The 20,605-nt window shown below is 52.9% G+C and overlaps 1 protein-coding gene across 1 annotated transcript; it reads left to right on the top strand.

Annotated features, from left to right (window-relative positions):
* The first annotated feature begins 1,025 nt into the window (after nt 1-1,025).
* Nucleotides 1,026-18,119, top strand: GOLPH3L (golgi phosphoprotein 3 like). Its single transcript, XM_064732402.1, has 5 exons — nt 1,026-1,148; nt 3,509-3,691; nt 10,146-10,277; nt 11,754-11,868; nt 16,922-18,119. The coding sequence occupies exons 2-5, from the start codon at nt 3,515-3,517 to the stop codon at nt 17,347-17,349; spliced, it is 852 nt and encodes a 283-aa protein (XP_064588472.1). The 5' UTR covers nt 1,026-1,148; nt 3,509-3,514; the 3' UTR covers nt 17,350-18,119.
* The last annotated feature ends 2,486 nt before the right edge of the window (nt 18,120-20,605 follow it).

Below are 20,605 nucleotides of genomic sequence, written 5' to 3'. Positions count from 1 at the left end.
GGGATGGGAGAGGGGAACGGGACACGGAACGGGAATGGGATGGGAACGGGAATGGGACACGGGACGGGACTGGAGTGGGAATGGGACACGGGATGGGAACGGGAATGGGATGAGAGGAGGAGACGGGACAGGAACGGGAATGGGACAGGGATGAGACACGGGATGGGAGAGGGAGACGGAACTGGAGTGGGAACGGAACACGGGACGGGAATGGGATGGGAGAGGAGGCGGGACTGGAACGGGAACGGGATGGGAGAGGGAGACAGGACTGGAGTGGGAACGGGACAAGACGGGAATGGGATGGGAGAGGGGAACGGGACTGGAGTGGGAATGGGACACGGGATAGGACGGGAACGGGATGGGAACGGGAATGGGACACGGGAACGGGAATGGGATGGGAGAGAGAGATGGGACTGGAGTGGGAATGGGACACGGGATGGGACTGGAGTGGGAAAGGGAGACGGGATGGGAACGGGAATGGGACACGGGATAGGACAGGAACCGGATCGAGAGGAAGACGGGACTGGAGCGGGAATGGGACATGGGAAGGACGGGAATGGGATGGGACACGGGACGGGACACGGGACAGGACGGGACAAATAGGAACGGACGGGAATTGACACGGAATGGGACACGGGACAGGAGCGGGATTGGGCAAGGAATGGCACACGGGACGCGATAAGCAGGAACGGGAACGGGTTTGACACAGAATGGGACACGGGACAGGACGGGACTGGAGCAGGAACGGAATATTGGGATGTGACACGGGACGGGACACAGAATGGGACCCAGGAGGGGACACGGGACAGGACACGGAATGGGACCCAGGAGGGGACACGGGACGGGACACGGAATGGGGACAGGACACGCAATGGGACACGGGACGGGACAAGAGCAGGAACGGGAGCGGGACACGACACGCGGCGCGGGGGCGGAGCCACCCCTGACTGACAGTAGGAAGTCCCGCCCCTTGACCCACCAGAGCCACCCTCATTGGCTGCTCCGACCCTCGCGGGCTCCCATTGGTCAGAGCCGCGGCGTGGGCGGGACCAGCGGAGGCCAGGAAGCGGCGGCGGCCCCGCGGAGGCTTTTCCTGCCCGCGGCCCCGGAACGGAGCGGAACGGGGCGGACGGACCCGCCGGGCAGCGGTGAGGCCGGGCGGGGAGCAGCGGGCGGGGGCTTTAGCAGCCCCCAACCCTCATGGGGGGGCGGATCTTCACCCGCGGGCGGGATGGAGCGGGGCTGGGCCGGGGGCTGGGATGGAGCCGGGTCGGGGCCGTGAGGGGTGGGACGGAGCCCGGGGGGGGTGAGGCAGGGCCGGGCTGGGGCTGTGAGGGGGGGGATGGAGCCCGGGGGATGAGGCAGGGCCTGTGAGGGGTGGGATGGAGCCGGGTGAGGCAGGGCCGGGCAGGGGCCGTGAGGGGTGGGACGGAAGCCTGGGGGATGAGGCAGGGCCGGGCAGGGGCTGTGAGGGGTGGGACGGAGCCCGGGGATCAGGCAGGGCCGGGCAGGGGCTGTGAGGGGTCGGACGGAGCCCGGGGGATGAGGCAGGGCCGGGCTGGGGCTGTGAGGGGTCGGACGGAGCCCGGGGGATGAGGCAGAGCCGGGCTGGGGCTGTGAAGGGTGGGACAGGGCCTGGGGAGTGAGGCAGGGCCGGGCTGGGGCTGTGAGGGGTCGGACGGAGCCCGGGGGGGTGAGGCAGGGCCGGGCAGGGGCTGTGAGGGGGGGGATGAAGCTCGGGGGATGAGGCAGGGCCGGGCAGGGGCTGTGAGGGGTGGGATGGAGCCCGGGGAGGATGAGGCAGGGCCGGGCAGGGGCTGTGAGGGGTGGGACAGGGCCTGGGGAGTGAGGCAGGGCCGGGCAGGGGCTGTGAGGGGTGGGACGGAACCCGGGGGGGGTGAGGCAGGGCCGGGCAGGGGCTGTGAGGGGTGGGATGAAGCCCGGGGAGGATGAGGCAGGGCCGGGCAGGGGCTGTGAGGGGTGGGACGGGGCCGGGGGATGAGGCAGGCCGGCAGGGCTGTGAGGGGTCGGACGGATCCCGGGGGATGAGGCGGAACCGGGCCGGGGTCGGAGCCCGGTGGCTCAGGGGCGGTGGGATGGAGCCGTCCCCGGACGCTGCCGGAGGTGCGGGACCCGCCCGTGCGGCCTCAGGGGCTCGGGGGCTCCGCTGCTCCTCCCTCAGAGCCTGGGCTGCGACCGGCCCAGCGATGGGGGGAGAGGGGATCCCCGACAGCCCCGGGAATGGGGAGCTGGGAACCCCTGGGGGGAGGGATGAGAGCCCCTTGGGCGGGGGAGGGGGTCTGGGGGTGCTGGAAATCTTGGGGTGGGAGTGTCCTTTGGTCTGGGAGTGTGGGTTTGGGAATGGGGGTTTGGGTCTAAGAGAGGGGATTTGGGTCTAGGGGAAGTGGAAATCAATCCTGGGGTAGAAGGATGTGCGCCTCTCTTGGTCTGGGGGTTTGGCTCCGAGGGAGGGGTTTGGGTCTGGGGGAGCTGAAGATCCTGGGGTGGGAGCAGCGAGTGTCCCTTGGACTAGGGGAAAGGGGATTTGGGTATGGGGGAGCTGGAAATCCTGGGGCAGAAGGGATGAGTGCCTCTTGGTCTGGGGAAGGGGATTTGGTCTGCGTGAGGGATTTTGGTCTGGGTCTGGGAATGGTTTGAGTTTGGTCGGGGTGGGATTTGGGTCTGGGGGAGCTGGAAATCCTGGGTAGAGGGACAAGCTCCCTTGGTCTGGGAGCGGGGGTGGGTCTGGGGTTTGGGTCTGAGGTAGGGGATTTGGGTCTGGGGGAGCTGAAAATCCTCGGGTGGGAGCAGCGAGTGTCCCTTGGACTAGGGGAGAGGGTTTGGGTCTGGGGGAACTGGAAATCCTGTGGTAGGAGCATCCCTTGGTCTGGGAATGGGGGTTTGAGTTTGGGTCTGGGGGTGAGGATTGGGGTCTGGGGGAGCTGGAAATCTTGGGGCAGGAGGGATGAGCGCCTCTTGGTCTGGGGAAGGGGTTTGGCTCTGGGGGATGGGTGTGGGTCTGGGGAGTGGGTTTGTGTCTAGGGGTCTGGAAATGGGGGTTTGCATTTGGGGGTGAGGGTTTGGGGATGGGGAAGGGGTTTGTGTCAGGGTCTGGGAATGGGGGTTTGCATATGGGGGAGAGGGTTTGGGGGTGGGGCTTTGGCTCTGGGGAAGGGGGTTTGGGTCTGGGGGAGCTGGAAATCCTAGGGCAGAAAGGATGAGCGTCTCTTGGTCTGGGAATGGGAGTGGGGGTTTGGCTCTGGGTCTGGGGGTCTGGGAATGGGGGAGGGGGTTTGTGTTGGGGTCTGGGGGTCTGGGAATGGGGGTTTGCATCTGGGGATGGGGGTTTGGCTCTGGGGAAGGGGATTTGGGTCTGGGGGAGCTGGAAATCCTGGGGCAGAAAGGATGAGCGCCTCTTGGTCTGGGGAAGGGGGTTTGGCTCTGGGTCTGGGGGTCTGGGGCAGAGGATTTGGCTCTGGGGTCTCAGCCCCCCGTGCCCCCCGTGCAGCCGGAGATGACGACGCTGACGCACCGGGGCCGGCGGGCCGAGGGCCGGGGCTGCGAGAGGAAGGGCGAGGGCGAGGAGGAGGCTGCGGACAGGGAGCTGAACGAGGACGAGCCCGATGACTCCAAGGACATCCGCCTGACCCTCATGGAGGAGGTGCTGCTCCTGGGCCTGAAGGACAAGGAGGTGAGCCTGGGGGCAGTGCTGCGGTCAGGCTGGGCTCCAGGCTCTCCGAAAGGATGGGATTGGGTTCTTCTCAGTGCTGTCCCTCAGAACCTGCTCAGAATCACAGAATTGTAGGATGGAATTCACAGAATCACTGGGTTGGAAGAGATCTTAAAGATCATTGAGTCCAACACCTCAACTGAGCCATGGCATTGAGCATTGGGACTGTGAAGCTCATCCAGTTCCCAACCCTCACCATGGACAGGGACAGCTCCCACCATCCCAGGCTGCTGTCCAGGACACTTCCAGGGATGGTCCAGCTGCTCTGGGCTCCCTGTGCCAGGAGATGGCAAGCTGAGCTGTGCACTGGATAATGCTGTCCCAGCAGCTCTGCCTTGGGAACAGGAAGAGCAGAGTTGGTGTTGTTTTTTCCAGGGCTGAATCCATGGGTAGAAGGAAGCTCAGCTGCTTTATCAAAGGGTGAACATCCTTTCCTCCTCCTCTGCAGCCCCAAAGCAGCAGCTGGCACACGGGGACACCCTTAACAGTGGGGGAAAGAGCAGAGGGAAGGGGCAGAGCCAGCTGGGCTGGGAGCTGTGGGCAGGCACAATGGACAGGGAGCAGGAGCTGCACCTCTGCTGGGCCAGGCAGGGGTGGGGATGGGCACCTCTGGGTGGGGATGTCACTGTGGGAGCTCCTCCTGTGTGCCTGGCACCCTGGGCTCAGTTGCTTTGTCCTTATCAGCTGCTAGGAACTGGTTTATCAGCTCTGCCTGCTGTGGGGCTCTCTGAGCTGTCCCCGTGCCTTGATTTCAGCCCTGCATCCCTCTCCTGCATCAGCCTGGGGAGATCTTTGCCTGGGAGGGTGGTGAGGCCCTGGCCCAGGGTGTTCCATGGCTGCCCCATCCCTGGGAGTGGCCCAGGCCCGCTTGGATGAGCAGCCATGGAATGGGATCTGTTGATCTTTAAGGTCCCTTCCAAGCCAAACCATCCCACAGTTCCAAACTCTGCTGTTCCTGGTGAGTGGATGGGGAATTGCAGACCAGGGGAAGCCAACCAGGTGCCCAAGGTTTAGAGAAAGGAGCAGGGAAATGTGGAAATCTGGGAAGCTTTGGAGAGACAGGAACTGGGAGATCTGGAAAGGTTTAGAAAGAAAGGAGCAGAGAAATGTGGAAATGTGGGAAGGTTTGGAGAGAAATGTGGGAAGGTTTAGACAGGAGCAGGGAAATGTGGAAATGTGGGAAGGTTTAGAGAAGGAAGCAGGGAAATGTGGAAATCTGGGAAGTCTTGGAGAGACAGGAGCAGGGAAATTTGGGAAGATTTGGAGAGAAAGGAGCAGGGAAATGTGGAAATCTGGGAAGGTTTAGAGACAGGAGCAGGGAAATTTGGGAAGGTTTGGAGAGAAAGGAGCAGGGAAATGTGGAAATCTGGGAGGGTTTGGAGAGAAAGGAGGAGAGAAATGTGGGAAGGTTTAGAGAGACAGGAGCAGGGAAATGTGGAAATGTGGGAAGGTTTAGAGAAAGGAACAGGGAAATGTGGAAATTGGGAAGCTTTGGAGAGACCGGAGCAGGGAAATTTGGGAAGATTTACAAAGAAAGGAGCAGGGAAATGTGGAAATCTGGGAAGGTTTGGAGAGAGGAGCAGGGAATTGTGGAAAGGTTTAGAAAGAAAGGAGCAGGGAAATGTGGAAATCTGGGAGGGTTTGGAGAGAAAGGAGGAGAGAAATGTGGGAAGGTTTAGACAGGAGCAGGGAAATGTGGAAATGTGGGAAGGTTTAGAGAAAGGAGCAGGGAAATGTGGAAATCTGGGAAGTCTTGGAGAGACAGGAGCAGGGAAATTTGGGAAGATTTGGAGAGAAAGGAGCAGGGAAATGTGGAAATCTGGGAAGTCTTGGAGAGACAGGAGCAGGGAAATTTGGGAAGATTTGGAGAGAAAGGAGCAGGGAAATGTGGAAATGTGGGAAGGTTTGGAGAGAGGAGCAGGGAATTGTGGAAAGGTTTGGAGAGAGGAGCAGGGGAATCTGGAAATTGGGAAGCTTTGGAGAGACAGGAGCTGGGAAATCTGGAAAGGTTTAGAAAGAAAGGAGCAGGGAAATGTGGAAATCTGGGAGGGTTTGGAGAGAAAGGAGGAGAGAAATGTGGGAAGGTTTAGAGAGAGGAGCAGGGAAATGTGGAAATGTGGGAAGGTTTGGAGAGACAGGAGCAGGGAAATTTGGGAAGATTTGGAGAGAAAGGAGCAGGGAAATGGAAATCTGGGAAGGTTTGGAGAGAAAGGAGGAGGGAAATCTGGAAAGATTTGGGCATGGGAACAGGGAAATGTGGGAAGGTTTAGAGAAAGGAACAGGGAAATGTGGAAATCTGGGAAGCTTTGGAGAGACAGGAGCAGGGAAATTTGGGAAGATTTGGAGAGAAAGGAGCAGGGAAATGTGGAAATTGGGAAGCTTTGGAGAGACAGGAGCTGGGAAATCTGGAAAGGTTTAGAAAGAAAGGAGCAGGGAAATGTGGAAATCTGGGAGGGTTTGGAGAGAAAGGAGGAGAGAAATGTGGGAAGGTTTAGAGAGACAGGAGCAGGGAAATGTGGAAATGTGGGAAGGTTTAGAGAAGGAAGCAGCGAAATGTGGAAATCTGGGAAGTCTTGGAGAGACAGGAGCAGGGAAGTTTGGGAAGATTTGGAGAGAAAGGAGCAGGGAAATGTGGAAATCTGGGAAGCTTTGGAGAGACAGGAGCTGGGAGATCTGGAAAGGTTTAGAAAGAAAGGAGCAGGGAAATGTGGAAATCTGGGAAGGTTTAGAGACAGGAGCAGGGAAATGTGGAAAGGTTTGGAGACAGGAGCAGGGAAATTTGGAAATCTGGGAGGGTTTGGAGAGAAAGGAGGAGAGAAATGTGGGAAGGTTTAGAGAAAGGAGGAGAGAAATGTGGGAAGGTTTAGAGAGACAGGAGCAGGGAAATGTGGAAATGTGGGAAGGTTTGGAGAGAAAGGAGCAGGGAAATGTGGAAATGTGGGGAGCTTTGGGGAGAGGAGCAGGGAAATGGAAATCTGGGAAGGTTTAGAGAAGGTTTAGGCTTTTTGGGGTGGCAGTGGCAGAGCAGAAGCTTCTAGAGAGGCTTTGCAGCTCCAGGAACCCACTTTGGTCACGTGGAGATCTTTTCCATCTGTAACCATTCCGTGATTCCTGTGTCTCCCACCCTGAGGAGCTGAGGTGGATTTCCTCTTCCTCTTCATCCTCTTCCTCCCTCAGGGCTGGAATGAAACCACTGTGAGCTTCCAGAACCTTCTTCCCAGCAGGGCTGAGCTGTGACAGTGAAAGGGCTGGGGCTGTTCCAGAGCCCCAGATCAGATCTTGGAACCAACTGGGAAGTGGCAGCAGCTCAGGGAACACAATGCAAATAATCTGGAGCAAATATTTGATATTTGACAGCAGCCTGGGAGTGGGGTGCCATGGATTGCTTTTCTCCTGGGCTGTGTTTGGTGTTGTTGGTTAATGTGTGCTGGGAACAGCCCTTGAGCCACCAGGAACCTGGCAGAGCACAACAAACAGGGGAAAAAACCTTGTCAAACTTTACCTTTTTTATTTATTTATTTATTTATTATGATTCCATCCTGTCCTTCCACATTCCTGTAGCTCACAAGCAGAGGCAGCAGCAGCCTGGCCCTGAGCTGGGCTCTGTTTCCACAGCTCAGGTGTTCACTCCTGCTTTGATGGCTGGGCATCAAAAACAAGATGATTTTTGCCAAATTCCATCAGCTCACGGTGTGATTTCATTATTTAAAGTACCAGTCTGTCCTTGTGGCTGCAAACCAGGCTGGCTTTTATTTTCCAAGCTGGAAAATAACCCAGGAGCTTTGGAATTTCAAATTTCCTAGGGGTTAACGTGCCCTTGAGGCCAGGAAATTGAAACCTTTGCCCATCTTCACACCCTTTCCTGGAGAACTTGTTTGTAAAAGCCAGGAGCAAAATCCAGGAAAGGAAACCAGGAGGGCAGGGGATGAAAGGTTGCTTTGTGTTCCTGCACAAGGAAGTGGAGAAAAGCAAATAAAAATCTTCATTTATTTGATGGTTCTCTGTCCTGCTCAAACAGAGCCACAGGGGATGGGAATTCAGCCCTGGGGAGTGCCCAGCCTGTTGGCTTTGGGAAGGATTTTTCACTTTTTCTGTAGGTTCCTGGTGGATTTCAGGTCCTTCCATCCTTGTTTTCCATCCAGAGAAAGAGCAGCAGGAAGGGAGGAAAGAAGGAGCAGAAAAGGAGGGAGAAAAAAGGCAGAAAGGGAGGAAAGAAGGAGCAGAAAGGGAGGGAAAAAAGAGCAGAAAGAGCAGCAGAAAGGGAGAAAAGAAAGCAGCAGGAAGGAAGGAAAAAAGAACAGAAAGGGAGGGGAAAAAAAAACCAGAAAGAGCAGCAGAAGGGGAGGGGAAAAAAGGGCAGAAAAGGAGAAAAAAAAAGACCAGAAAGGGAAGAAAGCCATCAGCAGAAAGGGAGGAAAGAAGGAGCAGAAAGGGAGGAAAAAAAGAGCAGAAAGGGAGAAAAGAAAGCAGCAGGAAGGGAGGAAAAAAAGAGCAGAAAAGGAGGAAAAAAAGAGCAGAAAGAGCAGCAGAAAGGGAGAAAAGAAAGCAGCAGGAAGGAAGGAAAAAAGAACAGAAAAGGAGGGAAAAAAGAGCAGAAAGAGCAGCAGAAGGGGAGGGGAAAAAAGGGCAGAAAAGGAGGAAAAAAAATACCAGAAAGGGAAGAAAGCCATCAGCAGAAACGGAGGAAAGAAGGAGCAGAAAAGGAGAAAAAAAGAGCAGAAAGGGAGGAAAGAAAGCAGCAGGAAGGAAGGAAAAAAAGAGCAGAAAGGGAGGAAAAAAAGAGCAGAAAGAGCAGCAGAAGGGGAGGGGGAAAAAGGGCAGAAAAGGAGGAAAGAAAGCAGCAGAAAAGGAGGAAAAAAAAAGACCAGAAAGGGAGGAAAGAAGAGCAGAAAGGGAGGAAATAAAGCAGCAGAAAATGAGGAAAGAAAGCAGCAGAAAGAGCAGCAGGAAGGGAGAAAAAAGGGCAGAAAAGGAGGAAAGAAAGAGCAGAAAGGGAGGGAAAAAAGTGAGAAAAAGGGAAAAAAGCAGCATAAAGGGAGGAGAAAAAGAGAAGAAAGGGAAGAAAAAAGAGCCAAAAGAGCAGCAGAAAGGGAGGGAAGGTTTGGAGAGAGGAGCAGGGAAATTTGGGAAGATTTAGAGAGAAAGGAGCAGGGAAATGGAAATCTGGGAAGGTTTGGAGAGAAAGGAGGAAGAGAATTTGGGAAGGTTTGGGCACGGGAACAGGGAAATGTGGGAAGGTTTAGAGAAAGGAACAGGGAAATGTGGAAATGTGGGGGTTTAGAGACAGGAGCAGGGAAATTTGGGAAGAAAATTTGAAAGAAAGGAGCAGGGAAATGTGGAAATTGGGAAGCTTGGAGAGACAGGAGCAGGAAGTCTGGAAAGGTTTAGAAAGAAGGAGCAGGGAAATGTGGAAATGTGGAAAGGTTTGAGAGAAGGAGGAAGGAAATGTGGAAGGTTTGGAGAGAAGGAGCAGGGAAATGTGGAAAGTTTAGGAAAGAGACAGGAACAGGAATCTGGGAAGGTTTGGAGAGAAGGGTGCAGGAAAATGTGGAAAGGTTTGGAGACAGGAGCAGGGAAATGTGGAAATCTGGGAAGTCTTGGAGAGAGGAGCAGGGAAATTTGGGAAGATTTGGAGAGAAAGGAGCAGGGAAATGGAAATCTGGGAGATTTGGAGAGAAAGGAGCAGGGAAATGGAAATCTGGAAGGTTTGGAGAGAAAGGAGAGGGAAATCTGGAAAGATTTGGGCGTGTAACAGGGGGAAATGTGGAAATGTGGGAGGGTTTGGAGACGGGAGCAGGGAAATGTGGAAAGGTTTAGAGACAGGAGCAGGGAAATGTGGGAAGCTTTGGAGAGAGGAGCAGGGGAATCTGGAAATTGGGAAGCTTTGGAGAGACAGGAGCTGGGAAATCTGGAAAGGTTTAGAAAGAAAGGAGCAGAGAAATGTGGAAATGTGGGAAGGTTTAGAGACAGGAGCAGGGAAATGTGGAAAGGTTTAGAGACAGGAACAGGGAAATCTGGAAATCTGGGAGGGTTTGGAGAGAAAGGAGCAAAGACAAGAGCAGGGAAGTTTGGGAAGGTTTGGAGAGAGAGGAGCAGGGGAATGTGGAGAGGTTTGGAGACAGGAGCTGGGAAATGTGGGAAGGTTTGGAGAGAGGAGCAGGGAAATGTGGAAATCTGGGAAGGTTTAGAGAAGGAAGCAGCGAAATGTGGAAATGTGGAAAGGTTTAGAGACAGGAGCAGGGAAATGTGGAATTGTGGAAGCTTTGGGGAGACTCCCGGGCAGGATCCCAGCCGCCCAGCAGGGCCGAGAAGCGCAGAGAGCACAGATTGAATCCCTGCCATTGCGCAGAGAGCACAGATTGAATCCCTGCCATTGCGCAGAGAGCACAGATTGAATCCCTGCCGTGTGTCCCAGGGCTACACCTCGTTCTGGAACGACTGCATCTCGTCGGGGCTGCGGGGCGGGATCCTGATCGAGCTGGCGCTGCGGGGCCGCATCCGCCTGGAGCCGCCCGCCCTCAGGAGGAGGAGGCTGCTGGAGAGGAAGGTCAGGCTGCTGGGGGGTGGGGAACGGGAAAAGAATGAAATAAAAATAATAAATAAAATTAAATAAATAATAAATAAGGTCAGGCTGCTGGGGGGGTGGGAAACGGAAAAAGAGTGAAATAAAAATAATAAATAAATAAATAAATAAAATTAAATAAATAATAAATAAGGTCAGGCTGCTGGAGAGGAAGGTCAGGCTGCTGGGGGGGTGGGGAACGGAAAAAGAATGAAATAAAAATAATAAATAAAATTAAATAAATAATAAATAAGGTCAGGCTGCTGGGGGGTGCGGGAAACGGAAAAAGAATGAAATAAAAATAATAAATAAAATTAAATAAATAATAAATAAGGTCAGGCTGCTGGAGAGGAAGGTCAGGCTGCTGGGGCTGTGGGAAACGGGTTCGGTGTCTTGGGAAAATGGGAAAATAGTAAATAAAAATAAATAAATAATAAATAAATAAAATAAATATTAAACAAATAATAAATAAATAATAAATAAATAAAATAAATATTAAACAAATAATAAATAAGTAATAAATAAATAATAACTTAAAGTTAGTAGATAATAGAATAAAGTAAATAATATACATATTCTATAATGTTATTATATTATTCTATAATAATGACGCAAAATTACAGTATTATAATAGTCTGTATTATTAATAGACTCTTATATTAATTATAGCTACAATAGCATAGAATAATTATATAAAATTACAATGGTATAGTATTTAAGACTATTATATTATTATATATTATATAATAATAATATATAATATATTATGTATTATTTCTATTTATTATTTTATATATTAATATATAGTATATATTAATATATTATAATTATTATATTATTATATATTATTATATATATTACTATATTAATATATTATAGGTTTAATTATTATATATAATAATTAAATATATTATTTTAAATATATTATTATTAATATGTATATTATAATTAATAATATACATATTAATTATAATATCTATATATATTATATTATATATAAATATATACTGTATATTATAAAAATATATATTATTACAATACTATAATATTAATAGACTATTATATTATTTTATATTATTTTATATTATTATATGCTAATATATATTATTATATATTAATATATAATATATAAATATAATCTATTATATAAAATAAATAATATATATTTAATTATTATGTATAATAATATATAATAATAATTATAATATGTTTAACATTATATATAATATATTAATGTGTATATAATATATATTATATATTTTATTTATATATATAATATATTATTGCAAGAGTATAATATTGATAGACTATTATATTATTGTATATTATATAATAATATATTACTATATATTATTAATAAACTGATATAATATAATATATAATATATAATATTATATAATTATAATAATGTAATATTTTGTAATAATGACACCAATTTACAATTTGCTGATATTCTGCCAGGTGCTGCTGAAGTCGGACGCTCCCACTGGGGATGTGCTGCTGGATGAGACCCTCAGGCACATCAAGGCCACAGAGACGGCAGAGACGGTGCAGACCTGGATCGAGCTGCTCACTGGTAGGGCCTGCTGGAGATTCCACCACCCCAGCTCCCTGCAGGGCTCCAGACATCCCTGAGAGCCACCAAAATCCATCCAGGGTCATGCTCTGCTTCCAGAGCTGCAGCACCCAGACCCAGCCAAAGCCACCAAAATCCATCCAGGGTCATGCTCTGCATGCAGAGATCCAGGACCCAGATCCAGCCAAAGCCACCAAAATCCATCCAGGGTCACCCTCTGCATCCAGAGCTCCAGGATCTGGTGGTGAGGGAACCCCAAAACCAGCCTGGAGCCTCCAAAACCCTCTCCAGGGCTGTCCAAATGTCCTTCAGACCCAGCCAAAGCCACCAAAATCCATCCAGGTTCACCCTCTGCATGCAGAGCTCTGGGATCTGGTGGTGAGGGAACCCCAAAACCAACCTGGATTCTCAAACTCATCCAAAACCCCTCTCCAGGGCTCTCCAAACATCTCTGAGACCCAGCCAAAGCCACCAAAATCCATCCAGGGTCATGCTCTGCATCCAGAGCTGCAGGACCCAGCCAAAGCCACCAAAATCCATCCAGGGTCACCCTCTGCATCCAGAGCTCCAGGATCTGGTGGTGAGGGAACCCCAAAACCAACCTGGATTCTCAAACTCATCCAAAACCCCTCTCCAGGGCTGTCCAAATGTCCTTCAGATGCAGCCAAAGCCACCAAAATCCATCCAGGGTCACCCTTTGCGTCCCTCTCTGCATCCAGAGATCCAGGACCCAGACCCAGCCAAAGCCACCAAAATCCATCCAGGGTCACCCTCTGCATCCAGAGCTCCAGGATCTGGTGGTGAGGGAACCCCAAAACCAACCTGGAGCCTCCAAAACCCTTTCCAGGGCTGTCCAAATGTCCTTCAGACCCAGCCAAAGCCACCAAAATCCATCCAGGGTCATGCTCTGCATCCAGAGCTCCAGGATCTGGTAGTGAGGGAAACCCAAAACCAATCTGGATTCCCCAAAATCAGCCTGCAGCCTCCAAAATCCTCTCCAGGGCTGTCCAAATGTCCTTCAGACCCAGCCAAAGCCACCAAAATCCATCCAGGTTCACCCTTTGCGTCCCTCTCTGCATCCATAGATCCAGGACCCAGACCCAGCCAAAGCCACCAAAATCCATCCAGGTTCACCCTCTGCATGCAGAGCTCTGGGATCTGGTGGTGAGGGAAACCCAAAACCAGCCTGGATTCTCAAACTCATCCAAAACCCCTCTGCAGTGCTCTCCAAACATCCCTGAGAGCCACCAAAATCCATCCAGGGTCATGCTCTGCATCCAGAGCTGCAGCACCCAGACCCAGCCAAAGCCACCAAAATCCATCCAGGGTCACCCTCTGCTTCCAGAGCTGCAGGATCTGGTGGTGAGGAAACCCCAAAACCAACCTGGAGCCTCCAAAACCCTCTCCAGGCCTGTCCAAACATCCCTGAGACCCAGCCAAAGCCACCAAAATCCATCCAGGGTCACCCTCTGCATCCAGAGCTCCAGGATCTGGTAGTGAGGGAAACCCAAAACCAACCTGGATTCTCAAACTCATGCAAAACCCTCTCCAGGGCTGTCCAAACATCCCTGAGAGCCACCAAGATCCATCCAGGGTCATGCTCTGCATGCAGAGCTCTGGGATCTGGTGGTGAGGAAACCCCAAAACCAGCCTGGAGCCTCCAAAACCCTCTCCAGGCGTGTCCAAATGTCCTTCAGACCCAGCCAAAGCCACCAAAATTCATCCAGGGTCATCCTTTGCGTCCCTCTCTGCATGCAGAGCTCTGGGATCTGGTGGTGAGGGAAACCCAGAACCAACCTGGATTCTCAAACTCATCCAAAACCCTCTCCAGGGCTGTCCAAACATCTCTGAGAGCCACCAAAATCCATCCAGGGTCATGCTCTGCATCCAGAGCTGCAGCACCCAGCCAAAGCACCAAAATCCATCCAGGGATGGATTCCAGAGCTGCTTCCAGAGCTGCAGGATCTGGTGGTGAGGAAACCCCAAAACCAACCTGGAGCCTCCAAAACCCTCTCCAGGGCTGTCCAAATGTCCTTCAGACCCAGCCAAAGCCACCAAAATTCATCCAGGATCCCAGGTCCAGCATCACCCTCTGCATCCAGAGCTCTGGGATGTGGTGGTGAGGGAACCCCAAAAAGAGAGGAGAACCCCAAAACCACCCTGGACTCTCAAATCCCTCCAAAACCCCTCTCTAAAACCCCTCTCCAGGGCTGTCCAAACATCCCTGAGACCCAGCCAAAGCCACCAAAATCCATCCAGGGTCACCCTCTGCTTCCAGAGCTCCAGGATCTGATGATTAGAGAAACCCAAAACAGCCCTGGACCCTCAAATCCTTCCAAAACCCCTCTCCAGGCCTGTCCATGATTCCCTGATTTCCCTTCCCAGATCACCCTGAGGGATATTTAGATGTCCAGGTAGAATTTGGAGGTTCTACTGGAGGATTTTGGAGGATCTCAGGTGGGATTTGGATCTCCTGGGAAGGATTTTGGGGGATCTCAGGTGGGATTTGGATCTCCTGGGAAGGATTTTGGGGGATCCCAGGTGGGATTTGGATCTCCTGGGAAGGATTTTGGGGGATCTCAGATAATATTTGGATCTCTTGGGAAGGATTTTGGGGATCTCAGATAAGATTTGGATCTCCTGGGAAGGATTTTGGGGATCTCAGATAAGATTTGGATCTCCTGGGAAGGATTTTGGGGGATCTCAGGTGGGATTTGGATCTCCTGGGAAGGATTTTGGGGGATCTCAGGTGGGATTTGGATCTCCTGGGAAGGATTTTGGGGGATCTCAGGTGGGATTTGGATCTCCTGGGAAGGATTTTGGGGGATCCCAGGTGGGATTTGGATCTCCTGGAAGGATTTTGGAGGATCTCAGGTGGGATTTGGATCTCCTGGGAAGGATTTTGGGGGATCTCAGGTGGGATTTGGATCTCCTGGGAAGGATTTTGGAGGATCTCAGGTGGGATTTGGATCTCCTGGAAGGATTTTGGAGGATCTCAGATAAGATTTGGATCTCCTGGAAGGATTTTGGGGGATCTCAGATAAGATTTGGGTCTCCTGGGAAGGATTTTGGGGGATCCCAGGTGGGATTTGGATCTCTTGGGAAGGATTTTGGGGATTTGGTGGGATTTGGGTCTCCTGGGAAGGATTTTGGGGGGTCTCTGGTGGGATTTGGGTCTCCTGGGAAGGATTTTGGAGGATCCCAGGTGGGATTTGGATCTCCTGGGAAGGATTTTGGGGGATCTCAGATAAGATTTGGATCTCCTGGGAAGGATTTTGGGGGATCCCAGGTGGGATTTGGATCTCCTGGGAAGGATTTTGGAGGATCTCAGGTGGGATTTGGATCTCCTGGGAAGGATTTTGGGGATCTCAGATAAGATTTGGGTCTCCTGGGAAGGATTTTGGAGGATCTCAGGTGGGATTTGGATCTCCTGGGAAGGATTTTGGGGGATCCCAGGTGGGATTTGGATCTCCTGGGAAGGATTTTGGGGGATCTCAGGTGGGATTTGGATCTCCTGGGAAGGATTTTGGGGGATTTGGTGGGATTTGGATCTCCTGGGAAAGATTTTGGGTGATCTCAGGTGGGATTTGGATCTCTTGGGAAGGATTTTGGGTGATCTCAGTGGGATTTTGGATCTCCTGGAAGGATTTTGGAGGATCTCAGGTGGGATTTGGATCTCTTGGGAAGGATTTTGGGGGATCTCAGGTGGGATTTGGATCTCCTGGGAAGGATTTTGGGGGATTTGGTGGGATTTGGATCTCCTGGGAAGGATTTTGGAGGATCTCAGGTGGGATTTGGGTCTCCTGGGAAGGATTTTGGGGGATCTCAGGTGGGATTTGGGTCTCCTGGGAAGGATTTTGGAGGATCCCAGGTGGGATTTGGATCTCCTGGGAAGGATTTTGGGGGATCTCAGGTGGGATTTGGGTCTCCTGGGAAGGATTTTGGGGGATCCCAGGTGGGATTTGGATCTCCTGGGAAGGATTTTGGAGGATCTCAGGTGGGATTTGGATCTCCTGGGAAGGATTTTGGAGGATCCCAGGTGGGATTTGGATCTCCTGGGAAGGATTTTGGGGGATTTGGATCTCCTGGGAAGGATTTTGGGGGATCTCAGATAAGATTTGGGTCTCCTGGGAGGATTTCCAGATCCTTAATGGGATTTTGGTCTCCTGGGAAGCATTTTGGGGGATCCAAATGCTGAGGCCTCACCAAGCCTGGGGTGACCCATGGGTGGAGGAGGCTTTGGGAAGGGATTTGCCCTGGGATCTCCGGGGAGATCTCCTGGGATTTCTCCTCAAAACTCCACTGGGAGCTTTACCAGGAAGATCTGAGTTCCACCAAGGGATCAGAGCCAGGTGTCCATGCAGGACATCATGGAAGGGTGGAAGGACGTTGGGATTGGGAAGCAAAGCTTGACCAGAGCCTCCTTGACCTGGCTGTGGATCCCTGGAGATCCCTGGAGGTCCCTGGAGATGGGGAGAGCAGGAGAAGGTTGAATGTGGGACCAGAGAAGGATTTTCTGGGTTGGGAGCTTGGTGGAAATCTTGGACCTCAGAGCTCCTGTGGCAGAGCCAGGTGTCCATGCAGGACACCATGGAAGGATGGAACCATGTTGGGATTGGGAAGGAAACCTTGAGCAGAGTCTCCTTGGCCTGGTTGTGGATCCCTGGAGATCCCTGGAGGTCCATGGAGATGAGGAGAGCAGGAGAAGGTTGAATGTGGGCAGAATTTTCTGGGTTGGGAGCTTGGTGGAAATTTTGGACCTCAGAGCTCCTTTGGCAGGGCCAGGTGTCCATGCAGGACATCATGGAAGGGTGGAAGGACGTTGGGATTGGGAAACAAACCTTGACCAGAGCCTCCTTGGCCTGGCTGTGGATCCCTGGAGATGAGGAGAGCAGGAGAAGGCTGAATGTGGGGGCAGAGAAGGATTTTCTGGGTTGGGAGCTTGGTGGAAATCTTGGACCTCAGAGCCCAGTGTCCATGCAGGACACCATGGAGGGGTGGAAGCACGTTGGGATTGGCAAACACACCTTGACCAGAGCCTGCTGTCCCTCAGGAGAGACCTGGAACCCCTTCAAGCTGCAGTACCAGCTGCGCAACGTGCGCGAGCGCCTGGCCAAGGCCCTGGTGGAGAAGGGCATCCTGACCACGGAGAAGCAGAACTTCCTGCTCTTCGACATGACCACGCACCCCGTGTGCAACGCCTCCGAGAAGCAGCGCCTGCTCAAGAGGCTCCAGGAGAGCGTCCTGGAGCGTTGGGTCAACGAGCCGCAGCGCATGGAGCGCAGGACCCTGGCCCTGCTGGTGCTGGCCCACGCCTCGGACGTGCTGGAGAACGTTTTCGCCAGCCTGGCCGACGACAAGTACGACGTGGCCATGAACAGGACCAAGGACCTGCTGGATATGGACCCTGAGGTGGAGGCTGCCAAGGGCAAGGGCATGGAGATGATCTGGGCCGTGCTGGCGGCCTTCAATAAGTCCTAAAAGCTCTCCTTGGTGGGTCCCATCATGGGGTTCCACCCTGGGGTCTCCCCAGAGGGACCTGGACCTGGAAGCTGCCAAAGGCCAGGGCACAGAGATGATCTGGGCCATGCTGGTGGCCTTCAAGAAGTCCTAAACCCCTCCTCACATGGGGCAGGGGAGACCCTTGATGGGTCCCATCCTGAGGTCTCACCTGGGGTCCCACCCAAGGGTCTTCCCAGAGGGACCTGGACCTGGAAGGTGACAAAGGCATGGCCACAGAGATGATCTGGGCCATGTTGGTGGCCTTCAATAAGTCCTAAAAGCTCTCCTTGGTGGGTCCCATCATGGGGTTCCACCCTGGGGTCTCCCCAGAGGGACCTGGACCTGGAAGCTGCCAAAGGCCGGGGCACAGAGATGATCTGGGCCATGCTGGTGGCCTTCAAGAAGTCCTAAACACTCCTCACATGGGGCAGGGGAGACCCTTGATGGGTCCCATCCTGAGGTCCCACCTGGGGTCCCACCCAAGGGTCTCCCCAGAAGAACCTGGACTTGGAAGGTGCTAAGGGGAAAGGCACAGAGATGATCTGGGCCATGCTGGTGGCCTTCAAGAAGTCCTAAACACTCCTCACATGATGTGGGGGAAATCCTTGATGGGTCCCATCAAGGGGACTCCACACCCTACATGGGGTCCTATCAGGGGGAACCCTCTCCCTAGAAGGACTTGGACCTGAAAGGTGACAAAGGCATGGCCACAGACATGATCTGGGCCATGTTGGTGGCCTTCAATAAGTCCTAAACCCCACCATACATGGGATGGGGGAGATCATTGATGGGTCCTATCAAGGGGAACCCTCTCCCTAGAAGGACTTGGACCTGGAAGCTGCCAAAGGCAGGGCAACAGAGATGATCTGGGCCATGCTGGTGGCCTTCAAGAAGTTCTAAACCCCTCCTCACATGGGGCAGGGGAGACCCTTGATGGGTCCCATCCTGAGGTCTCACCTGGGGTCCCACCCAAGGGTCTTCCCAGAGGGACCTGGACCTGGAAGCTGTCAAAGGCCGGGGCACAGAGATGATCTGGGCCGTGCTGGTGGCCTTCACTAAGTCCTAAAAGCTCTCCTTGGTCCTAAAACCCCATCATGGGGTTCCACCCTGGGGTCTCCCCAGAAGAACCTGGACTTGGAAGGTGCTAAGGGGAAAGGCACAGAGATGATCTGGGCCATGCTGGTGGCCTTCAAGAAGTCCTAAACACTCCTCACGTCAGGTGGGAGAGATCCTTGATGGGTCCCATCAAGGGGAACCCTGTCCCCAGAAGGACTTGGACCTTGAAGGTGCCAAAGGCATGGCCACAGAGATGATCTGGACCATGTTGGTGGCCTTCAATAAGTCCTAAAAGCTCTCCTTGGTGGGTCCCATCATGGGGGTTCCACCCTGGGGTCTCCCCAGAAGAACCTGGACTTGGAAGGTGCTGAGGGGAAAGGCACAGAGATGATCTGGGCCATGCTGGTGGCCTTCAAAAAGTCCTAAACCCCACCATACATGGTGTGGGGGAGATCATTGATGGGTCCCATCAAGGGCAACCCACTCCCCAGAAGGACTTGGACCTGAAAGGTGACAAAGGCAGGAACACAGAGATGATCTGGGCCATGCTGGTGGCCTTCAAGAAGTTCTAAACACTCCTCACATGGGGCAGGGGAGACCCTTGATGGGTCCCATCCTGAGGTCCCACCTGGGGTCCCACCCTGGGGTCTCCCCAGAGGGACCTGGACCTGGAAGCTGCCAAGGGCCGGGGCACAGAGATGATCTGGGCCATGCTGGTGGCCTTCAAGAAGTCCTAAACACTCCTCACATGGTGTGGGGGAGATCCTTGATGGGTCCCATCAAGGGGACTCCACACCCCACATGGGGTCCTATCAAGGGGACCTCTCTCCCCAGAAGGACTTGGAAGGTGACAAAGGCAGGGCCACAGAGATGATCTGGGCCATGTTGGTGGCCTTCAATAAGTCCTAAAAGCTCTCCTTGGTGGGTCCCATCATGGGGTCCCACCCAAGGGTCTTCCCAGAGGGACCTGGAAGCTGCCAAAGGCCGGGGCACAGAGATGATCTGGGCCATGCTGGTGGCCTTCAATAAGTCCTAAACCCCACCATACATGGTGTGGGGGAGATCATTGATGGGTCCCATCAAGGGGAACCCTGTCCCCAGAAGGACTTGGACCTGGAAGGTGCCAAAGGCAGGAACACAGAGATGATCTGGACCGTGCTGGTGGCCTTCACTAAGTCCTAAACTCCTCCTCACATGGGGCAGGGGAGACCCTTGATGGGTCCCATCCTGAGGTCTCACCTGGGGTCCCACCCAAGGGTCTTCCCAGAGGGACCTGGAAGCTGCCAAAGGCCGGGGCACAGAGATGATCTGGGCCATGCTGGTGGCCTTCAAGAAGTCCTAAACACTCCTCACATGATGTGGGGGAGATCATTGATGGGTCCCATCAAGGGGAACCCTGTCCCCAGAAGGACTTGGACCTGAAAGGTGACAAAGGCAGGAACACAGAGATGATCTGGACCATGCTGGTGGCCTTCAAGAAGTCCTCACATGGTGTGGAGGAGACCCTTGATGGGTCCCATCAATTGGACCCCTCTCCCCATGAGAGGGTGGGCACTGGGTGGGCTCAGCCTGGGGAGGGACCTGGGGATTTTTGTTTTTCCCCTTCCCAGGTAGGGTTGGGAGGTGAGAACCCACCACCAGCACCACCAGCAGAGCCTCGTGGTGCCTCCAGGGAGAGGTGGCAGCAGCTCCTCACTCCTTGGGCATTTCCTTCTGAGGCCAGGGCAGAGCCGGGGGTGGCAGAACTGGGGTGGCAGAACTGGGGTGGCTGAACTGGGGTGGCAGAGTTTGGGGTGGCAGAATTGGGGTGGCAGAGTTTGAGGTGGCAGAGTTTGGGGTGGCAGAGTTTGGGGTGGCAGAGTTTGAGGTGGCAAAGTTTGGGGTGCCCCAGGAGCTGCTCCAAGAAGCCAAACCCCTGGCACAGACGGGACTCGTGGGTGCCTCTCCCACATCCCGCTCCAGCTCTGGGGTGCCCATGAGGAGCTCACCCACCCCCTCCTGGGATGGTTTGGGGGTGTTGGGCACCCAAAGCCCCCCCAGGCTGTGCCCCCGTGGCTCAGCTGCTCTTTCTAGTGAGAAGAACCAAGTGAAACTGTGATTATTTTTGTTCACAACCCCTTTCCTTCCTTCCTCCCCCACTCGATTCTCCTGTAGTTCACTTAAAACTGAATTATTTCTC

The sequence above is a fragment of the Zonotrichia leucophrys genome, chromosome 25 (genome assembly GCF_028769735.1).
Source record: "Zonotrichia leucophrys gambelii isolate GWCS_2022_RI chromosome 25, RI_Zleu_2.0, whole genome shotgun sequence".
Lineage (NCBI taxonomy): Eukaryota > Metazoa > Chordata > Aves > Passeriformes > Passerellidae > Zonotrichia > Zonotrichia leucophrys.
Note: the sequence above shows the minus strand (reverse complement) of the source record. Positions and strands in the feature narration are given on the sequence as shown.

Bases quoted from the DNA above. Each gene is read 5' to 3' on its own strand.
- GOLPH3L (XM_064732402.1), top strand. From the start codon at position 3,515: ATGACGACGCTGACGCACCGGGGCCGGCGGGCCGAGGGCCGGGGCTGC. The intron at 10,278-11,753 runs GTCAGGCTGCTG...ATATTCTGCCAG, and splicing joins GGAGGCTGCTGGAGAGGAAG to GTGCTGCTGAAGTCGGACGC. The intron at 11,869-16,921 runs GTAGGGCCTGCT...GCTGTCCCTCAG, and splicing joins CTGGATCGAGCTGCTCACTG to GAGAGACCTGGAACCCCTTC.